The sequence below is a fragment of the Schistocerca nitens genome, chromosome 6 (assembly GCF_023898315.1).
Source record: "Schistocerca nitens isolate TAMUIC-IGC-003100 chromosome 6, iqSchNite1.1, whole genome shotgun sequence".
In the NCBI taxonomy this organism is placed as follows: domain Eukaryota; kingdom Metazoa; phylum Arthropoda; class Insecta; order Orthoptera; family Acrididae; genus Schistocerca; species Schistocerca nitens.
Window position 1 is genome coordinate 714105094 of NC_064619.1, and position 20630 is coordinate 714125723.

Below are 20630 nucleotides of genomic sequence, written 5' to 3' on the forward strand. Positions count from 1 at the left end.
CTACAGTAGCTGTCACACGGCAGCCACAGAAATTAGGAAACTGAAAAATCAGTTACGGCGTTTCTGAGAAAGACGTTGCTGTGAAAAGATTTGATTTTTGGAAGACATGTAAGATAAATGCTGATAAAAGGAAAAGACATCATGACTCACCCGAGGTATCTTTGTACATACACAGCTCAGTGATCCTTACGAAATCAAATGCTATAAAAGAATAGGAGGACATAAAAACTTTTTTCCTGATTCTAGCAAACAGACTGGAATTCTTTTAGTTAACATGTCTACTTCATTGTCTTGGGAAGCTCTTTTCTCCATACCTGCATGCACAGCCTCTCCACGTAGAAATTAGCTTTTCACCCAACACCTTGGAAGTTAAGTATTTTTAGGCAGGGTGTCAGAAGAGAATGGTTCACGTGGAAAAGACTTTTCGGCAGGAAAATAGTTTTACTTGTAATAATGGCGTGTGCAACATGAAATTTGCGCCAAGGCCTATATTTTTGCTTTTGTTTGGAAAATTTGTCGTTTCTTATTTTATTTTGTGATCTAGTGGGTCTATGAAACCACAACACGACTTGCATATTTTGACTTTTATTCTGAATGTGTATTTTGTGTTAAAGAAAAGGCTAACAATGCATAAAACTATCAGTATCTTACGATAACGTTGGCGTGGATAATTTCCCTGCCTAAAAATACTTAACTTCCAAGGTGTTGGGTGAAAAGCTAATTTCTACGTGGAGAGGCTGTGGATGTGGGTATGGAGAAAAGAGCTTCCCAAGACACTGAAGTAGACATGGTAACTAAAAGAATTCCAGTCTGTTTGCTAAAATCAGGAAAAAAGTTTTTATGTCCTCCTATTCTTTTATAGCATTGTGACATCCCTACGGCTGGAGTCGAGTGCCTCATGACTTTCATACAGCTTGCATAAGGCAGCTGCATGCGCAGAATCGGGGTATACTAGGCGTTTGACAGCAGTGGCGTTATCGGATCGCTTGCAATCAAATTATTGAGCGACCTCGCAGCAGAACTTGAAATGTGACTAGACGTACATCAGTTTCAGTATCAAACTGCATACCAGTAGGAGTTTAGCGAAACCTTTTGGCATTCTGCAAAAATTTGCCCAATGCGTGTTCGCTCTTTATATCAGCCACCGTCAGGTCTTTGTCCCAGCAAATGAATTATTTTATTTTTGAATAATCGCCCCGTTTCCATGCAGAAACCCATGCACTTCTCCAAAAATATACCTCATAAATGTGCTCCAGAGTACTGTTCAGATTTCCGACGTCTCTCCTAGAAAATCATAGGGTCATAATATCTTGTAGTTTCCAGATATAACTCTAGTTAGTCCATTATGTACCTGTATAATATATGTAGCAGAACTCATGAGTTTCCTTAGCTCCAGGGTGTTTTTGCAATTCAAGCTGCCATCTATTTGCAGCTATAAAAGCTGAACTGGCATTAGTTCTTGAATACGCTTGCTTGAACAAATTGTGTATTCTGGTATTATGTGGAAAGTGGTTGTGCTTTTAGATGGATATGGAACTGATAGACGACCAGCAATAGGCTGTGTTGATTGTGCCATAGTGTGCTGGGGTACGATACTTTACACATTTGACTGGGAACTCGCGCGTATAAAAGGGCCTTACCACGGCAGTTGCGGGTTGAGGTGCCGTGAGTGCAGCACGCGTTCTGAGCCCCTGCGGTGTTTGTGCAGACAATGGCGGACTGCGGCCGCGAGATGGGCGAGGTGCTGGAGGCGGCCGCGTCGCGCGGGCAGGAGGTCGAGATGAGGGAGCTGGCCGCCCGCTACGCCACCGACGTCATCGCGTCCGTCGCCTTCGGCGTCGAGATCGACTGCCAGCGCGAACCGGACACCGAGTTCCGGCAGTGGGGGCGGCGCTTCTTCCAGCAGAACTTCCTCAACACCCTCAACGGGATCATCATGGCTATCAACCCCAAGCTACTCACCATACTGAGGTATGTGCGGCGTTCGTCAGCACTGTGCTTGCGTTATCGGAGCAAATCGCAGTTGTCAGTGTGTACGTATTGCGTCTCTGTAATAGCATAACTATATCACATCATAATCTTCGGAAAACAAAAATCATTCCTGAATTCAACGAATAGCAAGCGGGTTATGATAACGAATACAGGCCGAGGCAATGAATTAAAACTTGTACCAAGACCGGGTCTCGAAGCTTAATCCGCTGCTCACAAGGCAGATGGTCTAACCACAGCATCACTCTGTCACTGCAGACAAGACGTAAGTCTTGTGCTAGAGGTGCACTGCGGTTTGTGCATCTGCCTAGTGAGCCGGAGATATGGCCTTGAATCCTAGCTTATTCACAAAATTTTATTCATTGCTTCGGTCTATAGTCATTATCATAAATAAAATTGAGACTTAAAAAATCTTTGAAGCATAGAATTAATCTGATTACTAACGATACTTTATTCGCAACCTCAGGAATTTTAGACAAAATAGAAATATATCTTTTAACAACACAGAAAAATTTTTCGTGGAAATTAGTCGAATGTTTGTATCCATCGTGACAATTTTACACTGAAGAGCCAAAAAAACTGACAAACCAGTCAGTTATTGTATAGGGCCCCCGCGAGCCCGCACCACCAAATGGCATGGACTCGATTAATGTCTGAAGTAGTGCTGGAGGCAACTGACATCATGAATCCTGCAGGGCCCTTCATAGATCCGTAAGAGCAAACGGGTTGGTGGGTGAGGGTGGGGAAGGGGAAGGGCAACGGGTGGAGACGACTTCTGAAGAGCACGTTGCATAGCATTCCAGATATGATCAATAATGTTTATATCTATGGAGTTTGGCGGCCAACGGAAGTGTGTACTCAGAATAGTGTACCTGGAGCCACTCTGTAGCAGTTCTGGACGTGTGGTGTGTTGCAGTGTCCCGCTCCAATTGCTGAAGTCCGTCGGAATGCACAATGGACATGAATGGATGCAGGTGCTTACGTACTTGTCACCTGTCAGAGTCGTACCTAGACGTATCAGGGATCTCATATCACTCCAAATGCACACGCTCCACACTATCACAGAGCCTGCATCACCGTGAACAGTCCCCTGCTGACATGCAGGGTCCATGGATTCATGAGTTTGTCTCCATACCCATACACGCCCATCCGCTCGATACAATTTGAAACGAGACTCGTCCGACTAGGCAACTTATTTCCTGTCATCTGTAATCGAATGTCGCTGTTGGCGGGCCCAGGCGAGGCGTAAAGCTTTGTGTCGTGCAGTAATCAAGGGTACACCAGTTACACCAGTGGGTCTTCGGCTCCGAAAGCCCATATTGATGATGTTTCGTTGAATGGTTCGCAAGCTGACACTTGTTGATGGCCCAGCATTGAAATCTGCTACAGTTTGAAGAAGTGTTGCACTTCTGTCACGTTGAACGATTCTCTTCAGTCGTCGTTGGTCCCGTTCTTCCGGGATATTTTTCCAGCCGCAGCGATGTCTGACATCTGATGTTTCACCGGGTTTGTGAGATTCACGGCACACTCGAGAAGTGGTAGTTGGGGAAAAACCCCACTTCATCGCTACCTCGAAGTTGCTGTGTCCCATCCCTTGCGCGCCGACTTTAACACCACGTCCAAACTCACTTAAATCATTATAACCTGCCATTGTAGCAGTAATAACCGATTTAACAACTTGCCAGATACTTGTTGTCTTGTTGTTGTTGTTGTGGTTTTCAGTAAAGAGACTGGTTTGATGCAGGTCTCCATCCTACTCTATCCTGTGCAAGCTACTTCATCTCCAAGTACCTACTGCAACCAACATCCTTCTGAATCTGTTTAGTGTATTCATCTCCTGGTCTCCCTCTATAATTTTTACCCTCCACGCTGCCATCCAGTACTAAATTGGTGATCCCTTGATGCCACAGAACATGTCCTACCAACCGATCCCTTCTTCTAGTCAAGTTGTGCCACAAATTTCTCTTCTCCGCAATGCTGTTCAGTATATCCTGATTAGTTATGTGATCTACTCATCGAATCTTCAGCATTCTTCTGTAGCACCACATTTCTAAAGCTTCGATTCTCTTCTTGTCCAAAGTATTTATTGTCCACGTTTCACTCCCATACATGGCTACACTCCATACGAATACTTTGAGAAACGACTTCTTGACACTTAAATCTATACTCGATGTTAACATTTCTCGAACTCGGGACCTTTGCCTTTCGCGGGCAAGTGCTCTACCAACTGAGCTACCGAAGCACGACTCACGCCCGGTACTCACAGCTTTACTTCTGCCAGTACCTCGTCTCCTACCTTCCAAACTTTACAGAAGCTCTCCTACGAACCATGCAGAACTAGCACTCTTGAAAGAAAGGATATTGCGGAGACATGGCTTAGCCACAGCCTGGGGGATGTTTCCAGAATGAGATTTTCACTCTGCAGCGGAGTGTGAGTCGTGCTTCGGTAGCTCAGTTGGTAGAGCACTTGCCCGCGAAAGGCAAAGGTCCCGAGTTCGAGTCTCGGTCGGGCACACAGTTTTAATCTGCCAGGAAGTTTCATATCAGCGCACACTCCGCTGCAGAGTGAAAATCTCATTCTGGAAACATCCCCCAGGCTGTGGCTAAGCCATGTCTCCGCAATATCCTTTCTTTCAGGAGTGCTAGTTCTGCATGGTTCGTAGGAGAGCTTCTGTAAAGTTTGGAAGGTAGGAGACGAGGTATTGGCAGAAGTAAAGCTGTGAGTACCGGGTGTGAGTCGTGCTTCGGTAGCTCTGTTGGTAGAGCACTTGCCCGCGAAAGGCAAAGGTCCCGAGTTCGAGTCTCGGTCGGGCACACAGTTTTAATCTGCCAGGAAGTTTCATATCAGCGCACACTCCGTTTCAGAGTGAAAATCTCATTCTCGATGTTAACAAATTTTTCTTCTTCAGAAACGCTTTCCTTGCCATTGCCAGTCTACATTTTATATCTCCTCTACTCCGATCATCATCAATTATTTTGCTACCCAAATAGCAAACTTATGCACTACTTTAAGCGTATCATTTCCTAATCTAATACGCTCAGCATCGCCCGATTTAATTCGACTACATTCCATCATCCTCGTTTTGCTTTTGTTCATGTTCATCTTCAAGACACTGTCCACGTTCAACTGCTCTTCCAGGTACTGTACTGTCTCTGACAGAATTACAATGTCTTCGGCAAACCTCAAAGTTTTAATTTCGTCTCCATGGATTTTAATACCTACTCCCATATTTTCTTTTTGTTTCCTTTACTGCTTGCTCAGTATACAGATTGAATAACATTGGGCAGAGGCTACAACCCTCTCTCACTCCCTTCCCAACCACTGCTTCCCTTTCATGCCCCTCTACTCTAATAACTGCCATTTGGTTCTGTACAAATTGTAAATAGCCTTTCGCTCCCTGTATTTTACCCTGCCACCTTCAGAATTTGAATGAGAGTATTCCAGTTAACGTTGTCAAAAGCTTTCTGTAAGTCTACAAATGCTAGAAACGTAGGTTTGCCTTTTCTTAATCTTTCTTCTAAGATAAGTCGTAAGGTTAGTATTGCCTCACGTGTTCCAACATTTCTACGGAATCCAAACTGATCTTCCCCGAGATCGTCTTCTACCAGTTTTTCCATTCGTCTGTAAAGAAATCGCGTTAGTATTTTGCAGCCATGGCTTATTAAACTGATAGTTCGGTAATTTTCACATCTGTCAACACCTGCTTTCTTTGAGATTAGAATTATTATATTCTTCTTGAAGTTGAGGGTATTTCGCCTGTCTCATAAATCTTGCTCGCCAGATGGTAGAGTTTTGTCTGGCTCTCCCAAGGCCGTCAGTAGTTCTAATGGAATGTTGTCTACTCCCGGGGCTTGTTTCGACTCAGGTCTTTCAGTGCTCTGTCAAACTCTTCACGCAGTATCATATCTCCCATTTCACCTTCATCTACATCCTCTTCCATTTCCATAATATTGTCCTAAAGTATATCGCCCTTGTATAGACAATATACTATTTCCACCTTTCTGCTTTCCCTTCTTTGCTTAGAACTAGGTTTCCATCTGAGCTCTTGATATTCATGCAAGTGGTTCTCTTTTCTCCATAGGTCTCTTTAATTTTCCTGTAGGCAGTATCTATCTTACCCCTGGAGATATACGCCTTTCATCGTTACATTTGTCCTCTAGCCATCCCTGCTTAGCCATTTTGCACTTCCTGTCAATCTCATTTTTGAGACGTTTGTATTTTTTTTTTTTTTGCTGCTTCATTTACTACATTTTTATATTTCCTCCTTTGATCAGTTAAATTCAATATTTCTTCTGTTACCCAAGAATTTCTATTAGCCCTCATCTTTTTACCTACTTGATCCTCTGCTGCCTTCACTATTTCATCTCTCAAAGCTACCCTTTCTTCTTCTACTGTACTTCTTTCCCCCATTCTTGTCAATCGTTCCCTAATGCTCTCCCTGAAACACTGTACAACCTCTGGTTTAGTCGGTTTATCCAGGTCCCATCTCCTTAAATTCCCATCTTTTTGAAGTTTCTTTAGTTTTAATCTACAGTTCGTAACCAATAGATTGTGGTCAGAGTCCACATCTGCCCCTGGAAATGTCTTACAGTTTAAAACCTGGTTACTTAATCTCTGTCTTACCATTGTATAATCTATCTGAAACGTGTCAGTATCTCCAGGCTTCTTACATGTATGCAATCTACTTTTATGATTCTTGAACCAAGTGTTAGCTATGATGAAATTATGCTCTGTGCAAAATTCTACCTGGCGGATTCCTCTTTCATTCCTTATCCCCATTCCATATTCACCTACTACGTTTCCTGCACTTCCTTTTCCTACTATCGAATTCCAGTCACCAATGACTATTAAATTTTCGTCTCCCTTCACTATCTGAATAATTTCTTTTATCTCATCATACATTTCATGAATGTCTTCGTCATCTTCAGAACTAGTTGGCATATACACTTGTACTACTGTGGTAGGCGTGGGCTTCGTATCTATCTTGGCCACAATAATGCGTTCATTATGCTGTTTGTAGTAGCTTACCCGCATTCCTACTTTCTTATTATTTATTAAACTTACTCCTACATTACCCCTATTTGATTTTGTATTTATAACCCTGTATTCACCTGACCAGAAGTCTTGTTCCTCCCGCCAGCGAACTTCACTAATTCCCACTATATCTAAATTTAACCTATCCATTTCCCTTTTTAAATTTTCTAACCTTCCTGCCCGATTAAGGGATCTGACATTCCACGCTCCGACCCGTAGAACGCCAGTTTTCTTTCTCCTGATAACAACGTCCTCCTGAGTAGTCCCCGCCCAGAGATACGAATGGGGGACGCCAGCAGAGGGCACCCACGGTTTGGGTCCCATCAAATGTGTTGCTTTTGCTACGTTCGACTGTCTCTCCAGCAGGCAATATACTCTCTGACGACATCCCAGTCACGTGAAACTTTTATAATTATCGCGGCAAGAGAAAGGATCACTGCCTGAAACACAGTCGCTTTCTTTAACTCAGATGCTCAGGAGAACAGAATTTAAAACAATCATCCGTCCGCCTTTGATTCTGTCACACATGAACATAAGTAGATTTAAATGGAACTATATGATTCCAAAGACATTTTCAAGTCTCAAACATCTATGATATACATATGTAGAATGAAGCGATTAATGAAAAGTTGTATCAAGGAAAGATATTCGATACTGGGTCTCTTGCTCACTATGCAGTTGCGCTAATCAGTACGCTACGCTGGCAGAGTGGCTTTGCACAGCTGTACTGACTGCCCAGCATGCTTCACTCCTCAATTCGGATTCCCGTTCACGCCCCAGACGACTTGGTATTCCTTGTAAACTCAGACAGCATTGCTGAGGTTCTCCAACAGTATTGGAGCAGCACCTCAGCATCGAATGAAACCTAGGTTCTTGCCTGAAACCCAGGGAGAGATACTTTAATCAAATGAAACTAAGCTATTCCGAAGACATTTTGAAGCCTCAAATATCTATGATATAAATCTGCGAACTGAAGGATCTATCTTTAGTTCGATGATGAGGTGCTATCCCAATGTCTTGCGAGAGCCTCTGCATTGCTGTTTAAGGGGAATACCGAGTAGGCTGAGGTGTGGATGGGAATTCGTCTTGAGGAGGGAGTAGCCACAGTGCCAGGCAGATACTCTTTTGAACTTTTCCAGTCCCTGTGAGCAAGTAACAAGTACATGCTATTGATTTCAGGGTGAAGAGCAACGCCTCTGCCGTCTCGCACTACTTCCGCACCATGGTTCGGCAGACGGTGAACTACAGGGAGGAGAACGGCGTGACGAGGAACGACTTCATGCAGCTGATGATCGAGCTGAAGAACAAGGGCTGCGTGGGCAGCGACAAGCCTGGGGCGCACAAGGAGAAAGGCGAAGAGGACACGTGGAGTGAGTGTTCGATACTTCAGTATCTGCCCTACATCTACATCTACATTCATACTCCGCAAGCCACCCAACGGTGTGTGGCGGAGGGCACTTTACGTGCCACTGTCATTACCTCCCTTTCCTGTTCCAGTCGCGTATGGTTCGCGGGAAGAACGACTGTCTGAAAGCCTCCGTGCGCGCTCTAAACTCTCTAATTTTACATTCGTGATCTCCTCGGGAGGTATAAGTAGGGGGAAGCAATATACTCGATACCTCATCCAGAAACGCACCCTCTCGAAACTTGGCGAGCAAGCTACACCGCGATGCAGAGCGCCTCTCTTGCAGAGTCTGCCACTTGAGTTTATTAAACATCTCCGTAACGCTATCACGGTTACCAAATAACCCTGTGACGAAACGCGCCGCTCTTCTTTGGATCTTCTCTATCTCCTCCGTCAACCCGATCTGGTACGGATCCCACACTGATGAGCAATACTCAAGTATAGGTCGAACGAGTGTTTTGTAAGCCACCTCCTTTGTTGCTGGACTACATTTTCTAAGCACTCTCCCAATGAATCTCAACCTGGTACCCGCCTTACCAACAATTAATTTTATATGATCATTCCACTTCAAATCGTTCCGCACGCATACTCCCAGATATTTTACAGAAGTAACTGCTACCAGTGTTTGTTCCGCTATCATATAATCATACAATAAAGGATCCTTCTTTCTATGTATTCGCAATACATTACATTTGTCTATGTTAAGGGACAGTTGCCACTCCCTGCACCAAGTGCCTATCCGCTGCAGATCTTCCTGCATTTCGCTACAATTTTCTAATGCTGCAACTTCTCTGTATACTACAGCATCATCCGCGAAAAGCCGCATGGAACTTCCGACACTATCTACTAGGTCATTTATATATATTGTGAAAAGCAATGGTCCCATAACACTTCCCTGTGGCACGCCAGAGGTTACCTTAACGTCTGTAGACGTCTCTCAATTGATAACAACATGCTGTGTTCTGCTTGCTAAAAAATCTTCAATCCAGCCACACAGCTGGTCTGATATTCCGTAGGGTCTTACTTTGTTTATCAGGCGACAGTGCGGAACTGTATCGAACGCCTTCCGGAAGTCAAGAAAAATAGCATCTACCTGGGAGCCTGTATCTAATATTTTCTGGGTCTCATGAACAAATAACGCGAGTTGGGTCTCACACGATCGCTGTTTCCGGAATCCATGTTGATTCCTACATAGTAGATTCTGGGTTTCCAAAAACGACATGATACTCGAGCAAAAAACATGTTCTAAAATTCTACAACAGATCGACGTCAGAGATATAGGTCTATAGTTTCGCGCATCTGCTCGACGACCCTTCTTGAAGACTGGGACTACCTGTGCTCTTTTCCAATCATTTGGAACCCTCCGTTCCTCTAGAGACTTGCGGTACACGGCTGTTAGAAGGGGGGCAAGTTCTTTCGCGTACTCTGTGTAGAATCGAATTGGTATCCCGTCAGGTCCAGTGGACTTTCCTCTGTTGAGTGATTCCAGTTGCTTTTCTATTCCTTGGACACTTATTTCGATGTCAGCCATTTTTTCGTTTGTGCGAGGATTTAGAGAAGGAACTGCAGTGCGGTCTTCCTCTGTGAAACAGCTTTGGAAAAAGGTGTTTAGTATTTCAGCTTTACGCGTGTCATCCTCTGTTTCAATGCCATCATCATCCCGGAGTGTCTGAATATGCTGTTTCGAGCCACTTACTGATTTAACGTAAGACCAGAACTTCCTAGGATTTCCTGTCAAGTCTGTACATAGAATTGTACTTTCGAATTCACTGAACGCTTCTCGCATAGCCCTCCTTACGCTAACTTTGACATCGCTTAGCTTCTGTTTGTCTGAGAGGTTTTGGCTGCGTTTAAACTTGGAGTGAAGCTCTCTTTGCTTTCGCAGTAGTTTCCTAACTTTGTTGTTGTACCACGGTGGGTTTTTCCCGTCCCTCACAGTTTTACTCGGCACGTACCTGTCTAAAACGCATTTTACGATTGCCTTGAACTTTTTCCATAAACACTCAACATTATCAGTGTCGGAACAGAAATTTTCGTTTTGATCTGTTAGGTGGTCTGAAATCTGCCTCCTATTACTCTTGCTAAACAGATAAACCTTCCTCCCTTTTTTTATATTCCTATTAACTTCCATATTCAGGGATGCTACAACGGCCTTATGATCACTGATTCCCTGTTCTGCACTTACAGAGTCGAGAAGTTCGGGTCTGTTTGTTATCAGCGGGTCCAAGATGTTATCTCCACGAATCGGTTCTCTGTTTAATTGCTCGAGGTAATTTTCGGATAGTGCACTCAGTATAATGTCACTCGATGCTCTGTCCCTACCACCCGTCCTAAACATCTGAGTGTCCCAGTCTATATCTGGTAAATTGAAATCTCCACCTAAGACTATAACATGCTGAGGAAATTTATGCGAAATGTATTCCAAATTTTCTCTCAGTTGTTCTGCCACTAACGCTGCTGAGTCGGGAGGTCGGTAAAAGGAGCCAATTATTAACCCAGCTCGGTTGTTGAGTGTAACCTCCACCCATAATAATTCACAGGAACTATCCACTTCTACTTCACTACAGGATAAACTACTACTAACAGCGACAAACACTCCACCACCGGTTGCATGCAATCTATCCTTCCTAAACACCGTCTGTACCTCTGTAAAAATTTCGGCAGAATTTATCTCTGGCTTAAGCCAGCTCTCTGTACCTATAACGATTTCAGCTTCGGTGCTTTCTATCAGCGCTTGAAGTTCCGGTACTTTACCAACGCAGCTTCGACAGTTTACAATTACAATACCGATTGCTGCTTGGTCCCCGCATGCCCTGACTTTGCTCCGCACCCCTGGTGCTGCTTCTCCTCCTTTAACTGCAATGCCACAAGATACAAGATACCGATGTTAATAAGGGAAATCCATTCAATTAACACATTTTTCCCAGCTAGGAACACATGTTTATTCGTTAAGTATGTCTCGCTTTTCAAAAGGTGACTGCACGAAAACTAGGCGACATGCCAAAAGTAGACCCATATCAGTGGATAGAGAACATGGCCGGCCATGGCGTGCCAAACTTCACGCGTGTAGCGACTGTGGGCCGAGTACGGGCAGCGTGCGGATAGAGGCTAGGCCTGTCACTAGGCTTCACTCGGTCCTTGTCGGGAGTACTCGGAGCAGCGAGGCATTTCGTTTAGCTTCTCCGTGCGGTATTTTTCGGCCGGCACAGCTCTCTCCGTTCGGCAGAATCGTGGTATCCTGGCTGTTTACCCTTCGCTACTTGTTCACAGTATGAAGGACATTCACAGGTCCAATGGCTGTTTGCACAAAAAGAGGCAGTCTAGCGATCTATCATCACAAGCATTTAAAACGAATAGGAATGATGTAACAGAGGGATGAGAATTCTCAGTTCGCTTGCTCACTAGGCAGATGCACTGTCCGCTACGGCATCCCGGCCCAGTGAGTGACTTTGTACAACTGGACGGACTGCCACAGCACACATCCCTCCTCAGTCCAAATTACCATTCACACCTCAGCCTTCTTGCTATCCGACCTATACACGAAAGGCGATTTGAAAGAAACTAGCGCATTGAGGAAACATAGATTTACCAGTTTTTCGAGCAACAAATAAGTAAACGGTCCGCTAGAATAACGTTTTCACATAAGGTCCAGGAGAAGGGTCAGCTGTATGGACAACATAATCTGTGTTTCGTATCTTCAAGGATATAATGGTGTTGGTAAAAATACAAAAAACAAAAATCACTAAAAATATGTCAAAACAAAAATTAAACAGAATATTATCGTGATGTATCTCATACGATTCCCTTCGATAAGGAGATTATGAAACTAAAACTGGATTTTGGCTAAGCAAAGTATTACCAAAGTTATCGATGTGTCTTTATTCAAATTAATATTACAAAATCGATGTATTTTAATCTTCGATTGAAATAAATTTATTGTCTCAAAAGGAGTTTATAAATCAGTGCCAAAAATAAGATAAGCATTTCTCTCACATCAAGGTTAGTTGGTGGACTATCACACACAAAACACTACGTTAATTCGAAAAAGAGGTGGTTCTGAATTCCAGTATGTTTGTAAGATCAGGATAATTTATGAAAGGGAAGCCACAAACCGAAATATTCCACCGTACGAATAAAGCTGGTAAAGTAAGTTTAAATAAAAGATCGCTGTGGAAAGTGACGAGTAATTTCAAGCAATTTTATTTAGTGGTCAAAAGGCTTGTTACATCATAACCGACTTTTACTACGTAGAATCTAGATTATGACGAACAAAGCAGTCTTTATCTGAAGCAATCGATTTTTTGCACAATACTCGGTCGCAGTAGATCTTGGGTTTATGAAAAGGGCGACGATTTCAATGGAATACTATCACAACCGCCAGCAGAAAGCTGGCGAAAACAGACTGCCATTTGTGTATACCTATAAGTTTGATGAATACGCAAATAAAAACAGTAAAAGGGTGATCCAAAACGTCATGTGTTATAATTTTGATGTGTAGGGTCAGGTAATAGTTCGTTTGTCGACTATTTCTACTCCGAAGTTCTTTGTGACGGTAAATTTATTAACTGCCGCGGTGAATACGAAACGTGGGCAACATTTCCAGAGTTGTCGATGGACGACGTGGCCGCGCAGGCGTTCGTGTTCTTCCTGGCGGGCTTCGAGACGTCTTCGACGACCATGAGCTTCGCCCTCCACGAGCTGGCTCACCACCCGGACATCCAGGCGCGCGTGCAGGAGGAGATAGACGCAGTCCTCAAGCAGCACGACGGAAAAGTCACCTACGAGTCAATCAACAGCATGCACTACCTGGAAAAAGTAGTCGCAGGTACGTGCGAATTTACGGTTTTTTCTATTTCACAGTTTTGTCATAAATATGACGAGTAGCACGGAAGAGAATAATTTCAGTTTTAACAAGATTGACGTAAATTGGAAAGAAGGAGGGTTGTTAAACAGGTTCGTGACACCTCAAATTAAAATCAGAAACAAGATAGGAACAAGACTACAAGTATAAGAAAACGGTGAATTACAGTCAAAATAAACCCTAGCGTCAAAGCATCTGATTGCCCACATTAACTAAAAAGCCTCCCGTGAGGCAGATGATCTCGGTCGTATTTCCAAAATACAAAGATGACAAACACTTTGCAACTAACACAGAATTATGTGTAATTTCCATCAAATTTCTGTCAGAAATAACAATTACTGACGTAAATTATTAATTTGTGATTCAGAATCTCCAAGTTAATTCACATGGATTCTTGCCATATTTCTATTACATCATCTATAAAGAATTTCTGCCTACTTATTTTTCCTGTGTTCGCGGTCCGTTTCATGTGTCCTGCCATTAGAACCTTGTCCTCGTCGAGACCTACTTTTCACGGACAGAGAGGTCTTAGCTCTGTTCCATCACAGTTTATAACACACAAAATATTCTCTGCCGAGAGAAGTTGTGCGACAGTTTAAAAGCTTCACTCTCATACGATAGTCCCAGTACTGAAGCTGCCGTCCCGAAATACGTATTTCTATGGTTTCCGTAAATCAATAAAGGCTATTTCTTGGATGGGAAGTTTGAAATGTACACAGAGAATTTCATTGCCCCTTCCTCATTCATATCGAATCTGTGCAACGTCTATAATTACCTCGACGTCGATGAGACGATAAATCTTTCTTTACGCCGAATTTCGACAGTCAAATCTATTTGGAACAGTTTCTTCTCGAGAAACATTTATAAGGAAATTTTCTTCGTTTCGAGAAGGGACAGTGAATCCACGCGCGAAGGTGGAAGGGGTAGGGAAGGGGGGGGGTGTCAGTTATTTGCTTCATCTCTCTCAGTATACTATCCTTCAGTATCGACGTGGAGCATAAGACCTCCAATACGTAACTGTAGGTGTGTTTCTTAGCACGTGATGGATGTTTCCGCATATGCAGCACGCTAGGAGATATTACCATGTTCCCAAGTACTTTTAAACTATGGCGATAATGTAATGTTTATAAAGGTGGATCAATGCTTAGTTTCTATTTTCTTAACACTCCCCCCCCCCCTCCCCCCCCCCGCCCTCTATCTAGCATTCCATCAAGTGAAACTAACGCAGTTGTGACATGTAGTGTAGATGTAGCAAAAGGTACGTGCGTGCGTGCGTGTGCGTGTGTGTGTGTGTGTGTGTGTGTGTGTGTGTGTGTGTGTGTGTGTGTGTGTGAGTGTGTGTGTGTGTCTGGAGAGAGGCACGCAAAGTGTTGTTAAGAGAGGGAAGGAATGTGGAAAAAGGACGAGCAGACGGAAAATATCTGAGAGAAAACTAAGGAAAGTTCGGATCGCTCGTTCATCAAAATTTGCAGGGAACCGATAAGAATTCGGTGTTATCCTCTTTAAGTACACGGAATTAAGTGCAACTAAAGGTTAACTATTTTCTATCTGTGTTTATATTGGGAAATGAACTAATTCCCATAATTATCAAGCATCAATGTGGCCAACTGCAAATTGCTTCCCAATAGCACGCGGCACTGTAAATGTCTGAGAAACTACTAATATCTGCAGAAATCCATCCTTTGCTCACCTAGAAACATTTATATACCCTTCCAATAGACAATGATGGCCAAGAAGGCAACCGATATTATCTAGAGATCTCTGGCGTTACAAAATCTGGGCCTTTTTTTTAACGTAAGGCGGCGATATGTGTGCATTATCAATAACTATACTGGCGGGACCGAGCAAGATGGTCCACTCATTGAACTCGTATTCCGGAAAACTTCAGTTCTAATTCCCTGTTTGCCGATTCTAACTTCCGTGGTTAGCCCAAATCGAGAACAATGCTTGGACGATTTCTCTGAGAAGTACGCTGTTGAAGTCGTTCCTCAAACCGAGTTTGTGATCTGTCTCTAATAACCTTGTCGTCGACTGAAGTACACATCCTTCTCCTCCTTTCTTCCACTGTTGGATAATTCTATGAGCGCTGAGGGCGTTCTTAGTAACGATAGTAATGCGAACAGTCCCTTTTTCTCAATTATTGGCGGAGGCATTTTATAGGGTTTCAACCAGTAAGAAGACTACATTTTGGAATAATAGCTGTAAATGAGAAAACACGGAAAGAACGTTGTTTCTACTGTTCCTGTTACAGAGACGCTGAGGAAGTATCCACCACTTCCTGTACTGAACAGGGAGAGTAACGCCGTGTACAAGATTCCTGACAGCGACGTCGTCCTGGAGAAAGGGACGCCCGTCGTGATACCAGTGTACGGGCTGCACCACGACCCAGATGTCTACCCAGACCCGGAGCGCTTCGACCCCGAGAGGTTCTCTGAGGAGCAGAAGGCCCAGAGGCATCCCTACGTGTACCTGCCGTTCGGGGAGGGCCCCCGCATCTGCATAGGTGAGCCCTGCCACCGGCCGCCACTTTACTCATGTACACTGCGCCTCGACCATCACAGCTCCAGTAAATCCGCAGTACGACAACTGCACCAGCGTCAGTATTTAGTTTGTCTAAAGATCTCGGATTAGTTAAAGGCGTGTCAAAGCGAAAGGTGACAAGTTCCTGATTATATTTAGCAGCTCCTCTTAATTTATTTATATGGTTTCCTTTCCATAAGAGCTCGACTCCGCCGCAGCAGTAGCTATGACAAGGGATTGAAGCTATCATGGGAAGTTGATGGACTTGCCAGCTGTCGACTAGCTCTGTACAGTTTCTTCGAATTTCGCCAACAATGAACTGACTGCTGTTTTTTAGCAAGACAAACATCAACGCTATACCTATATAATAATGAATACAGGCAATGGATTAAAATTTTACCTTCAGCCATCATCTGCCGACTATAGTCAGATGATGATCGAAAGTATCGCTCTAGCAAGCAGAATTCTGTTAATACAAGTATTTCTGGCCCCTGTTGTGATCACAATCGAGGTGGAATCTTTCTACACGTCGATAGGAGCCTGAATATGGCGTAGTAAATCGCCGAAACTGGTAGCCAAATAAAATATCTTAGGAAACTAGATGGCTGAATGGTGTTTAATTTGACATCCAAATATCCAAATGTTTTGGTTAAAAAATCCAGTAGTAGAAACGCAGATATTAAAAAAAGTGGTATCTTTTAAAAGATTTAAACAAACTTCGGGATACAGAATGAGATTTTCACTCTGCAGCGGAGTGTGTGCTGATATGAAACTTCCTGGCAGATTAAAACTGTGTGCCGGACCGAAACTCGAACTCGGAACCTTTGCCTTTCGTGGGCAAGTGCTCTACCAACTTTTTCTTTTTTTGTGTTTGGCCGTTGCGGACGCCACATGACATCCGTTCGTTTGTTGATCCTCCCACTCAGTTTTTTTTATTACAGAGGCGAACCAGCTCTCTGGCCAAACACGCTGAGCTACCGTGCCGGCATAATCAAGTGAGCTACCCAAGCACGACTCACGCCCCATCCTCACAGCTTTATTTCTTCCAGTACCTCGTCTCCTACCTTCTGCGAGGAGAGCTTCTGTAAAGTTTGGAAGGTAGGAGACGAGGTACTGGAAGAAATAAAGCTGTGAGGACTGGGCGTGTGTCGTGCTTGGGGATCTCAGTTGGTAGAGCACTTGCCCGCGAAAGGCAAAGGTCCCGATTTCGAGTCTCGGTCAGGCACACAGTTTTAATCTGCCAAGAAGTTTCAAACTTCGAAATTCTTACATTTTTTCGGTAATGGAAATGTTGACAGTACTGACAGTACTCCAATGAGAAATTCAAAGAAATTTACACGCCGGATGAATGTATCTTTATAGACGAATTTTAATGAAAAACGAAGGACTTTCAGCATATAAACAACCGGATACGTCAAAAAGAGTGAGATACATAGTAAAAATTTACACACTGTATGAGGTAAGTAGCGGTTATTGCTACGGTCCCAAAATACAGAACTGGTCGGAATACTAGTGCACCAGACAATGCCGCCACGGACGTGTCACAATCAGAACTAAATAAGGGATGTACTTTGTTTCTTAATAACTGACACTCCTTCCCCAAACCTCTTTTTAAAATCATGGAAACAGAAATGTTATCGGGACAGTGCACAGCAATGAATAAAATACACTAAAAATATTCAAAAACAAAGCAGAATTTTCATGTCGACGTTGTAATAATTTGCTGGCTCTGATATGGAAGGACAAGCGTGACGTGCATATGACATCAACGGATATGGTTGAACACGTAGACAAACAATTTAGAAGAACAATAAACCCCGAATGCATCCTCGAATAAGGTAACTGCTTTTCAAGATTAGATGTTGGCCTTTTTCCAAGTCATGAGAAAAGTCCTCGAAGCATACCGGCCGGCCGCTGTGGCCGAGCAGTTGTAGGCGCTTCAGTCCGGAGCCGCGCTGCTGCTACGGTCGCACATTCGAATCCTGCCTCTGGCATGGATGTGTGTGATGTCCTTAGTTTAGTTAGGTTTAAGTAGCTCTAAGTCTTGGGGACTGATGACCTCAGATGTTAAGTCCTATAGTGCTTAGAGCCATTTGATTTGAAGTATACTGAAATCTTGATTATATGTGTGTCGGACGTGGCTCTATTACATATGTAGATTATCCATAAAAAGATACACTGTCAGGGAAAGAAAACATACGTCGATCAGCGTATAAATGTAGCACACCCAACTGTAAGAAATGTCAATTACCAGACTACTAAAAGCGTGGAAAACACAGTGTAAAGAGGCTTTACATCTACCGCAATGCCTTCTAAACTACCTTCCCACCATGCCATGCAGGATTACTGACTTCTAGAGTTGTAGGTATTTTCCTGTCAGAAATTCGTTTAAGGGGTGCAGTTCTTCTTGTAATTTACAGTTTGACAGTCTCTACTTTACGGCGTCGTGTTATTACATTCCTTATGATGATGTCACATATGAAGAAGCTCCATATATATTTTTGGGCCCTTTTAGGTGTGACATATTTAAGAAGGGAACACGAATCAAATTAGTGTTGATATACACCAGCCATTGGGCTTTTACTAAGATTGTTTCGTGCATTATGCTGTCCCGTTCAGCACACGTCGTCACTAACAGCCTGGGCACGGATTTCTTCAAAGTAAGTAGTACGGCAAGGAGTAAAATCGCGAGTCGCTAACAAAAGTCTCACGTCTCTCCGAGAAATCAGTTGACCCGAAACAATACCAGAAAATAGAAAGTATGAAAATTTTCCCCAACAGTTGGGATGTATAATGGAAGCATAGATTACGCGTCTCTAACAGAGTGGAGTGTTTACGATATCACGAAACTACAGCAATCAACGCTACTAGAAGAGGTTGCCTTTACTCTGCCTAGAAGTGACTGCGAAAAATGAATTGGTAACAAACAAGATTGGGAAGCAACACTGAACGCGTTATCAGACAGCTGTCTCTAACAGTCAGTTGGGAAGTCCAGACTCTAAACAAAACTATTTGAAACCTCCTGGCTACAAACATACCTGACCATTTCCAGAATTTTTCCTAAGAGGAAAGGGTCAGTGATTATTTTTGTAAATCGAATGGAAAATGCTGAGACTGGATATGCAGATTTTCTCCAGTTAGCTTGGTTACTGAACAGATTAAACATTTTACAGTGAATATTTGATTTGCAAGAATGGTACAAGTTGTATCTGCGGAACATATAATGAATGTGGCTTTGGAAGACATACCCATATTTGGTAATAGTCGAATTTGCTTACTGTATGGTAAAAGGCTTGTTCTCATGTTTCAGGTATGAGATTTGGGTTACTGCAAACTAAAGTCGGGCTCACCAACATTCTCTCAAGGTATAACATAGAGCCATGTGAGAAGACCATCCGGCATCTGTCCTTCGAACCCAGGGCGATAGTCCTTACACCAAAAGGCGGTATACAGCTGAGGCTCAGCAAGAGGAACAAAGTCTAGTGTTCCTTATATGCCATTCGATATTGTATAAAAGACAGCTATTTAATATTTTTCATATGTGTACATATTGTAATTAAAAAAAAATTTTTTACTGAAACTTTATCATATTGTTAGTAATAAATAGAATATCATCTGCCAGAAGCCCTTATCATGCATTTCGTAACTCACTCATAACGTGAGCAGTATTCCCATACACGTGAGTATAAGAGATTTGCAAGGTGTCATGAACTGCGACTTTGTAAACCACACTGTGTGCACTGTCCATTAAACATTTGACTCTGAAGAACGCATTAACTGATTACAAGATAATGCTTTCGACAGACACGTTTACACATTTTTTTAACTTCGAATGATACGCGTCACGATGTTGTCACTATCTTTTCAGACAATTTTCTTTCGCTAGAAGCGGGTAATTTTTACACACAGCTTAATAGCAGGCCATACGAGGAAGCAAGGAACGTCGTTTGATGATAACTGCAGGTCACAGTTGTTAACATAATAAACCATTTCTGTATCTATGCCTACAGTTTCAGCGACACCCTGTGATAACAAATTTTAGGCGATAGATGATCCCGCTGAAGCAGTTATCTCTCATTGTGTAGTGATTATCTGATCGGACTCCTTTGGCTAGAAATGACAGGTATTCATAGTGGTTAGTAAAAGGTCAGTGGTGCCCTAGTATAAGGAAACAACTAAACGGGCATGGGAAAGGTGCAGGTCATTCATCACAGGTCATTCGTTACTTCACGGAAGTCCAAGGATCTTTTATTGTACAGATACCAAAAACAATAAAATACAAATGATTCAGGCAGTTACTCCAAAATTTCTTCAGCTAAACCAGTTGATGATTTATTAGTTAATTTAAAGGAATAAAATGCACCAATTTATGAAGGACTAACAAGCAAGTAGTACAATCAAATATAACTCAAACAAGCGTTTAACGCTGGGTGAACAATGACACCAGTGATGCTAAAGACTATATTTCCAACATTTGTCTGGCCAAAGGGGCTGCCTGACAATAAATACAGCTAGGAAGAAGTGTAGTAACATAAAATTACACAAGTCTATAATCAACACAAATACACAATATCTGATCAATCAGAGAAGTCCCTTGTACATATTCAAGATACTGACCTGAAAACATAAATCACGAAATAAAGAAATTTGAGCTTTACATCAGTAAGATGATTTAGAATAACGGGCACTACTGGTTAAACTAATGCCCGATTGCTACGAGACGCAAAGTTAACTTATGAGGGATGCCGTCGCAAACCAGGATGCCGCAAATGTCTCAGAGGCTACGGTGAGACGAATCAGCGCGCTGCCCGCGAGCACAT

General features: G+C 43.0%; 1 protein-coding gene across 1 annotated transcript in view; it reads left to right on the top strand.

The window, feature by feature from the left end:
* The window catches only part of LOC126262814 (probable cytochrome P450 6a14), a 48516-nt gene extending 29167 nt beyond the window's left edge, over nt 1-19349 (top strand). Inside the window, exons 4-8 of the mRNA XM_049959660.1 lie at nt 1709-1971; nt 8204-8394; nt 13033-13254; nt 15542-15793; nt 19121-19349. Coding sequence (XP_049815617.1) covers nt 1709-1971; nt 8204-8394; nt 13033-13254; nt 15542-15793; nt 19121-19293 — 1101 coding nt within the window. The 3' untranslated portion in view covers nt 19294-19349. The remainder of the gene's footprint in view (nt 1-1708; nt 1972-8203; nt 8395-13032; nt 13255-15541; nt 15794-19120) is intronic.
* The last annotated feature ends 1281 nt before the right edge of the window (nt 19350-20630 follow it).